General features: G+C 40.4%; 1 protein-coding gene across 2 annotated transcripts; it reads right to left on the bottom strand.

Moving 5' to 3' along the window:
• Nucleotides 1-210: 210 nt before the first annotated feature.
• Nucleotides 211-6,115, bottom strand: LOC100749299. Of its 2 annotated transcripts, XM_033321485.1 has the most exons (7): nt 5,479-6,115; nt 4,686-4,834; nt 3,693-3,815; nt 3,294-3,606; nt 3,051-3,214; nt 1,075-1,212; nt 211-431 (listed from the first exon to the last, which is right to left on the bottom strand). In XM_033321485.1, exons 2-7 carry the CDS (start codon nt 4,794-4,796, stop codon nt 345-347), a joined length of 936 nt encoding a protein of 311 aa, XP_033177376.1. In that variant the 5' UTR covers nt 4,797-4,834; nt 5,479-6,115; the 3' UTR covers nt 211-344. The 2 variants fall into 2 exon arrangements, with proteins under 2 accessions (XP_033177376.1, XP_033177377.1); XM_033321486.1 differs by lacking the exons at nt 211-431; nt 1,075-1,212 and adding an exon at nt 1,670-2,391 and having other exon boundaries at nt 5,479-6,112.
• Between the last annotated feature and the right edge of the window lie 3,185 nt (nt 6,116-9,300).

The raw sequence follows: 9,300 nt of genomic DNA, 5'->3' as shown, positions 1-9,300 counted from the left end.
TTCATTATTCATATTTAATTAGGAACAATTTTTCCTCAAAGGATAGAAAAGAATTTAGTTTCGATTGAGTTAATCAACGTACAAAAAGGTCGATAAATATAGTTCTTCCCGTAGAAAATAAATTTCTTTAGTAAAATATCTAACAGGCACCTTCAATTTCACCTAAGGTCCTTCCGATCAGGATTCTCGTAAAAAAAAGAAAAAAAAATTCAGACTATTTGCAAGGATCACTGGAGCCCGCCTCTCGATTCGTTCCCGAAGAATGGCATGTGTCAAACAGGACCCCGTGAAAATGCTTGAAGTAATAATTGAGCTATTTGATTGCCGCCTCCGAAGAGTTCCTTCTAGTGAGTCTTTTCACCAGAGAAAAGGACAGTATTGAATATTGGTTTAAGCAGTTCTACGGTTGATTGTGTTCGACGTGCTGAATTCTACAAATCACAGAAAAAGTCATCTTTCAGTATGGTATTAACGAACATGCATGTTAAAATTTGTTCCGTTCTTTTCTGTATCGTTCTGAATTATTAAATAATATAAACGAAGATTGATGATGATGATTTCGGAAAATTTGAAACGAGAATGACAAATAATTGATTTGTTCTTCGAATGCATTTATCGCGTTATCAATTTACCATTAGTTCGTACACTCTGGTAAAATTGATCAAAATATCCGGATACCTACTGTAGATAATTCTAAGCCAACAACTAGCAAATTAATTTAGCATGCAATGGATTAGTTATTCACTTTAATTTGCACATATGTAACCGAGAAATGTTCCACTTTAATCTCGCGAATGATACGCATGAAGAACCGCAACGATCTTGTAATAAATCGAGTGAAGGGTGATATGTCTACGTTAATTAGTCAATCCGACGTAAAAGCTATGAAAAAAATCGTTGCATCGCAAATAAACTGGAGTAAAGTGTCGCAAGATAATCCTGACAACGCCCAATAATCGTTTCCATCAGAAAATATCTATTCCTGTCACTTTTGTTCGGTCAGTCTATAAAACATTAAACGTCCGGTCGAAAAAGAAATGATCCGATTAAGTAATTATAGGTTTTGCTACTTACCATTATTATCCTGCTCAGGATTTTGCTGACATTGGTAAGTAAGGTGAAACCAGAACCGAATACAGATGGTGGTACGTCCAAGGACACCCTCATCCTATCGAAAGTGGGGATATCTTCTGTGGTGACCGAAATCGGTTTCTAAACACACGTAAAACCAGTCAATGATAGTTCGCCTTTCACAGTGTATAGGCTACACCGTGCGATCAATATCGTAAATAAATGTACCGATATGATAAAAAAGGAAAACAGGGATAATCGATTTATTTCTTTATATCCTTCTCTTTTTATTTGTCTTTTTTCTGTCTATAGCATATCCATGGCGTCGTGTTCTCATGCAATAGCAACAACGTGTAGGTAAATTATTCCTCTATGCATCGAGAAAAAAGAAATTAAAATAGGCGTGTCCGATACGTTGGTATTCCAATATAATTATCTAACCTTCCGTTAAACTTCTTGGTGCCTGCTATCGCGTTCAATATGTTCGCAAATATTTGACAAATATCGATAATTAACTATCTCTTCACGATGCTACGATAACATCGTGCAATCCTTCTAATACCGACTTTAAAGATTCTTAGAGATCCTCTTAAAGATCTTCAGAGAAGGATAGGAAAGGATGCAGGACGTCGATGGCGTTCGTAAAAGACTGAAGTACTCGATTCAAAGACAAAGAAAACCTGATCGTGATTTTATTGAAAAAAACAATTATCATCATTATCAACATCTACCATTCATAAACGTACACCGTTAGAGTGTATATTTAAAGAGCGGTTAAATACTCTATTTACAATTGATTTGCACAGCGTTGAGGTACATGGGACGAGACAGTCCCACGGCAACATACACCTAAGGAATTATTTACAGATCGCACAATGGTGAATCAATTTCATGGGTAACTTCTCGGTAACATTAGCCCGGAAATGGCGAAACAGACGAGATAGGGGAGATCTCTTGCGTGTCATTCTTAATATTAGAACATTACTTGTGTCGCCTGTGTGATCCTGGCATTTTATCGGCCGTGCTAAAAAGAAAAATCCATTGTCGTAGATATATCGTCGTACAGTTACGAAAATTAAAGACGCTCGTTTATATAACGTTCGTACAATCCTCTCGTTATTTTCTCTTTCTTTTTATTGCTTTTATTTATTTGTTCGCGCATTAAGATGAATGTTTAGTTGCGTCATGGATCTTCTCTCAAGCGTGGCTGATCGATGATCCCTTTGGACGTGTCCAAAGGCCAAGGTCCAATGTCCTCGTTTGCACCGCATCCGCTTTTTAAGCCGTATAATACGCCCCTTGCGGTGGATCGTATTCGTACTGTTTATGCACAACAGTTATTTTAATTGGCGATTTTGACCGTAGCCGCTCGTTGAAGCGAATCTTCCAAACGTGCTCTGTAGCGGGTTAATTCAGCACGCGATACTCGACAACTAGCAACGTAGTTATATGTTTTTAATCGTATGTTTTTGAGCAAGCAAGTTATTTGAAAAACTAAAACTGCCATGAAAAATTCCCTCACGGTATAATAATAAGTAAAGTAAGCACATGCGTAGTTGGATGAATGAAATAACGAAAGTTCGACGGATCGTTTTAGTATGCGAGGCTAAACGAAGTCATGCCTCTAATTGTTATCTTTGGCGCGAATAACCGACATGCAAGTTTAACAAACGAGAGAGAAATGAAACTGAAGCTCTCTATTACTCCTAATCCCTTGTTAAATGTCTGCTTTCATGGCGGACGACTCTCCACAGCAAAGAGAGAACAAGCAAACAGAGGATAAAAGAACAGAGACTCGTTACCGAGTGTTGTTACTAATTACGAGAGACGACGAGCATAGAACTCACTTCCATCGGCAACATTCATCAGTTGCGGTATAACAGCCGTGTTGTATAGATAGAAAATATAGAGAAGATAGAGAATAGAGAGAAAAGAGAAAAGGAGAAGAGAAAAAGAAAAAACTGTTATGGTATTCCTACCCCGTCGCTAACATGTCCGTACGATCCGTAGCTGGTGCTTCCTTCGCTAAGACCAGAATGTCCGTCGTCTTTGTTCTGACTCAACTGACTCAAGCTGCTGATCTTCTTAGACAAAAGGTTCCCAATAAGCGCGAGCGCGTTTGACGAGTCTCCGTTTCCTTCGTCTGAAAATCCCAAATTATATTAAACAAGTTATCGATTAAAGAAGATTCTGATGCAAAAAGTGCTTATTTCTTATCTTACCTCCGTTGTGTCCATGCGAATCGGGCGTCGAATGAGAGGACAAGCCACCGGCGAGGGCAGCAAGCGGCTGCAATTTCGAAGCGGTAGCACCAGCCAATCCGTGCTTGAAGCTAGAGACGAAAGTTTGCGCGCTGTTTAGTACCGGCCCGATGCTTCCGCTCGCTGCTTTCAGTTTCGAAGCGACCAGATCACTGATGAACTTGCTGGTTGCCGAATATTTGTTATCAATGCCATACGCAGCGTTCTTTACTTTATTTGCCTCGTCCAACGTACCCAGCGCTTTAGTTTTCGCATCGATGAAGGAATCCAGCTTCTACAAAGAGGTTTCGATGTGAATAATATCTCTTACGGTTTAAATTACAGCATTACTTTTCCAAGCAGAGAATGTCAAACACTTACGCCGAAAACGAAATTGATTATTCCATTGGACACGCCCAGCTTGATGACGCCGACTTTCCTCTTATCCCTGTCGGTCCTGTCTCCATCCGCAGCCTGATCATCGTCGGCCTCCACGATGTATATCTAACCAAAAGGAATCGTATTAATTTCTTCTGCAGACAGGAAATTCGTCGTGGAAACCATTTCATCGGGGAAACCACTTTCCCTCTGTGATCGTATTAAACGACGAGTCGAACGATCAAATTAAGCAACCAGGGAAAGGAGAGAAAGGATCAAACGTTTAACGTTTCATCGAAGTATATAACGTCGAGTCAGTGAAACTTCAAAGTGTCTTTAGCCGATCGTTCCAGAAGATTCCACGAGACAGCACCGTTAACGATCAGACTTTGCGTCTATCATCGTCGACCAAATTCGATTATTATAAAGACAAATAGCGCGAGTTTTACACACAAGTTTTCCATCAACGAAGAGTGAAAGAGTCAAGAGAGGCTATGTACACTGTGTACGGCCACGTGCGCGCATCAGAATTTCAGTTACGCGCGCGTATCCGGCTTCGCGTGTCTGCGTTCGTCAAGTTAGTCAACCACTTTCACTCTTCGCTCGTTTCTTCGGCCCGCCGTGCTTCTCTCTTTTTCTATTCGGCTTATCGATCCGTCTCTCCGTTCCTCTTTCTTCTGTTTTCCTAATACGTTCTGCGTGATCATAGACACGATACGTGCGTACAACGAAAGAAAGTAAGGGGATCGCAAATGAACTCGGTTCACTCGAGCATCTACTTTGAATTCGTTCAAGAGGCGGCAATATAATAAAACCTCGAAATAGGCGCTTTCACTTTCGCGATTCACAGCGGGTCCCCTCTTGCGAGTCACATTTTGATTCCATTTGATATCCGTGGTTTTCGCGTGATTTCATACGCGTGCTGCGTAACGACTGCCTCCCTCCCCTGCCTTCCCATTCTGCTCGTTCGTCGGAAAGAATTGTAATTGGCCTTACCTCGTTCAATGGATTGAGATCCTCGGATTCCGCTTCCCTTTTGACGATAGGGCTCGAGTGTACGTAGGCAACGAGCAACGCGAGGCCAAAGAGCACGTAAGTTATCCTCATTTTGCTTCCTCCTCTTTCGATACTCAGCTTCGTTTGTTCTAGGGAAAATCGTGTGTAGTGAGTAAAGTAAAACCGCTACCGGGTTTTCCTTAAAATAAAACGACACGTCTAACTAGAAATGTCAAGTGAAAGGATGACGGAAAACAAATAACGCGGATTAAAAATCTATGAAAATTATATTCGTACGTTTATCGAGCGTATCGTCATGCGAAAACTCGTGTTTGTAAAGATTGTAATCATCCGAAACGAATCTATTGTACAGGAATAGGAGCTGACAATCGATCGATTATGTATCAAAGAAAATTACGTCCTATAGATTTGCGAATAAACGCGAACGATTCTAATTAAAGACAGGAAAGAATAACAATATAACACAGAGACAGGAACTGCCAACGATCGATGGATCGATGGATAATTACAAATTTACGAATCATTAAGGACAATCGTAACTACAGGCAAAATATATAGCAACAGAGATAAAATGAAATTTTCACAGAACACTCTCCGAATCGCGAAGGCGAAAATGAAAAATTACAATTAAAATTTGTAACAAGTTTGAACGACCTTTGATAGCTCTAACGAGTAGCGGATCTGTGTACGGAGCGGCAAAGAGGCCACGTGGCGAGCTGTCAGAAATACGAAGATACGCGTCGAGAATGAGTCGAATGTGTGATCAACTTACAGATAGCGTGCGAGCGTGGACGCGAGTGCGTGAGGCGAGATGTGTACCTGGCGGAGCGCGAGGCCCGTTTGAGGACCACGGTGAAGGAGATCCCGATGTCTTAGCAGGCCGAATGGGAACGAAGGCGAGCATGTGTGCCCCTTCGAGAATCGAGAATCGAGCTTCGAGAATCGCAAGCCTCGCCTCCCAGGTGGGGCAGGTTCGATTTGCTCCGCGAATCCCACGCAGCCTCGTTCTCTCGGCTCTCGAAATCACCGGATCTGTCCTACGAGCTCGTGATGGGGATTCGCGACAACCTATTCGCGACAACCTATTCGCGACTTCATACAACCATCTGCATAGGGGAAGATGCCACTAACTAGTACGCGTCTAGACGATCGTCCGGGGAAGTGATTTCAAAATCGTGGAATAAGTGGCGTTTAATGGGACCAGGAATGGTGGGGTGATCATAGAGGTGGGAAACTGGAAAGGTCAGAGCTATTCGGGTGTGAAAGTGGAAAAAAACAAGTGGAACGATGTCATCGAACGACAGAGTGCCTGCGGCGACAATGACAGTGATACAACTAAAGATAATCGCATTATGTAACGTTTCAGGTGGTAGTAAGAAACTCGTAATTGTGTTAGGTTGGTGGGAGAGCCAGTCGGTCTTTTAACGTTGTTTAACGTTTCTTTAACTGAGATGAATACTTTGGAACGATTCACACCGTTTAGGTACCGTATTTATAAAACAGATAGCTTTCGCTCGAGCGTGTTATTGAAAGATAATCTAAGACCCAGCAATATCCATAAACATGGAGCAGGACAAAATCTGTTTCTGGCCATTAATGTTACATTACACAATTATAAATTTGAAAAATATGTAAACGCGACTACTTGAAATTCTTCCTCGCTCTACCTATTCTTCGGATACCTTTAGATTTTCACCTCCGTTAACAGAAATCGGTCTCTTCTGATTTTCGAAACGATAGAATATAACTGAATAAATAGAAGGATTATATGGTCTTGTTACGCAAATTGATTTACTTTTATACGTATTCATAAAATCTGCATTACTCTCGTGGTTTCCTATAGGTAAGTTGCATCCCGCGCGTCCCTCCGTTGGAATTTTTACATAACGATGCAACTAATAAGGAAAGCAAAATTGGTTATACGTCTTTACATAATTAGACGTTTTACACGCGAGACGTTGCGTTTCTAGCGTACCGTTTGCTATACGAAAATGGTTGCAGTTGAAAATTATTCGTAGAGCGATCGTGACCAACTGTTGCTTTGATTATCATCCAAGACATTAAGAGCCGAATAGATACATTGCAATTTCTTTTTCAACGGTCTAGGAAGGTACAGTTTGACGTCGCTTTCTCGCAGCATTATCTCATATGATGTCGAAGCGTCGTAATATCGATTACATAACGGCTAGTTTCTCCAAATTGGATCGTTTTCCTTCCTCGTTTTACATATTGTGCTATGACCTGTCAGTCGTGACAAAACGACGTCGTGATCTTGTCCTAATTAACACTATGCTTTTAATTTTCTGTATTGTTTTCGTAATTCGGCTCACAATAAAGTACCGGTTTTTAAGTTTCTTCTCTCTGACTTCGAATTGACTTCTTATCGACTTCTTTCCGAATCTTTTGTTAAACCAAATCTCATAACTTGGATATTTTTAACAACGAATTTTTAATCGATGATTAAAGAAATGAAAATGACGTGTATACTGAGTTTTACAAATATAAGTAAGTATATCATGATGGATTTATTAATATACGAGTATTAATAAAATATATGGATTAATGGTAAATTAATGATTAATGATAGATGTATAAAATTCAAGTCTTATCAATGATGTATTAAAATTAAATACACGATTTTTAATAATTATTAATATTAATATGTGAATAATCAGGTATTTTTTCCTTTATCAGCTCTTTAGATAGTAGAACTGCTAATAAAAAAGATCATAATTATCGGATTGGAAATGCATAACATGTTTTATCCATTCATTTTACAAAGAATCGTTAAAATTTAGAAAAATGCACGGTTATAAATTTGTAAAATTTCTTTTCGAAAATTACAAACTGATAATTTTAACCATTGCAGACGATTCTAGTTGCTGTTGTTGCATCGGTTGTTTACAATTATCCGTGGAAACTGGATTGATTTCACTCACGATTACCACCGACTGACTTGTTCGGGGAATTTAATCGGGACGAACTTCACTTTCACCTTGACCATAGACTTGAAGTTATTCGAGATTTTCAGACTCCTCTCAGGTACAAAAAAAAAAAAGTTGTTTCAAGAGAGACTCCCATAAAACCGCATTATCTTTATCGAACAATCTCATAAATCGCTCTCGTTAATTTCTCTATTCTTCGTAGCTAGAAAGAAATTAGAAAGGCTCTTATCGCGCCTCGTCAAGGACTCTATCGTCCTCTAAATCGAGCTTCGAAAATCCAATTAATTCGTGGCTGCATCGATGTGACGTTATCGTGAAATTCGAAAGCGCAATTTGAAATGCAGTCCGCGAACGCGTGGATAGAAAGGATCAAGGACGTACTTCCCGACTTGGTGCTCGAGTGCACTTGCTATCGATAGACGACCCTACGTGCACGCGTTATTTTATGCGACATCTTTTTTCTCTTTTTATTCCCATCATTCGAGCGCGTTACAAAATCCTATACTGTTCGTTGGTGAGCTCGGTTCACGGCTAAAGATGTTACGAAAACCTAAACGCGGGCTATTGCCAACGAGAGTACGATCCATTTTAATGTCCAAGGTGATCACTCGAGTTTCGTGGAACGCACGACCATCGAAGAAAATACGAGGGAATTATGCAAATAAAAAGGAGGTTGTTTTTTTTTACCAAGATTGTGCAACCATAAGTCCTCACTGGCGATCTTCTTAGTTTTTATTAATACTTATCACGTATAGTGGAATACCTTGGTTCGCGAACGTATTACGAAAACACCTGTTTGCGGTCGAAAAATGCCGCTTTGCTTTCATTCCCTTGGATCAAGATAAATCTCACAGTCGCTGCACGAGAACAGGATGGAATTGTCGGTCATAAGTGTAATCGAAACAACTTTGACACCTCCGTCATTCCCTGTTGCATCAGAATTTCAAAAGCTAAAAATTAATCGTCCTTTCACGATGGAGAAGGTTTCCATTTAAAGACACGTCTTCTGCCCATTCAACGTTTTATGCTATATAATAATTGCGTTTTGATCGGCAACGCTTGAAGATAAGCATCGGCATCCCGATAAGGAGAACGATGTCTAGAAAGGAAACAGCGTTTCATCATTGGCAGACCTCGTTCCGCGAATGAAACGTGAAAGATAAAACGGGAATACGTTATCCTAGCGATTCGTCACGAGATGCAAGTCGTCCTCGGATGAGAAAGAGGCTACGATCTAAAGTCGTTTTGACAACGGCGGGTAAAGGTTTTAGTTAGTTAAGTAGTACGAGCCGTTATGTGGTCAGACGGTCGTTCATCTTCGTTTCTCGTCGCGTGGTGCCACACAGCGCCTGGATGCGTAAACGCATGAGGTATTTTAAACGCGGCTAGACTTGGTAACTTTCCAAACAGCTAGCGAGAGAGGGAGAACAGAGCGGAGAAAGGATTAAAGAGAAACAAAGTGTCAATGAGTGCTAGAAAAGAGGCCCTTGGTGTGGTCGAGCGTGAAAATCGGTCAAATGTTAGAGTTGACAGGTTCGGATGATCGAAGTATGTAATTTGCGATCTTCTTGGAACGAGAGGATTTGGAATTTCGTTCACAGGCGTAAGATGTATTATTTACGTAAACTGTAACTCAGAGCAATTTCCTT

This window comes from Bombus impatiens, unplaced genomic scaffold (genome assembly GCF_000188095.3).
Source record: "Bombus impatiens unplaced genomic scaffold, BIMP_2.2 scf_0463, whole genome shotgun sequence".
Lineage (NCBI taxonomy): Eukaryota > Metazoa > Arthropoda > Insecta > Hymenoptera > Apidae > Bombus > Bombus impatiens.
This window is presented reverse-complemented; position numbering and strand designations above follow the sequence as displayed.

Bases quoted from the DNA above. Each gene is read 5' to 3' on its own strand.
- LOC100749299 (XM_033321485.1), bottom strand. From the start codon at position 4,796: ATGAGGATAACTTACGTGCTCTTTGGCCTCGCGTTGCTCGTTGCCTAC. The intron at 3,215-3,293 runs GTAAGATAAGAA...TGGGATTTTCAG, and splicing joins TTCGCATGGACACAACGGAG to ACGAAGGAAACGGAGACTCG. The intron at 432-1,074 runs GTAAGTAGCAAA...TGTGATTTGTAG, and splicing joins TCCTGAGCAGGATAATAATG to AATTCAGCACGTCGAACACA.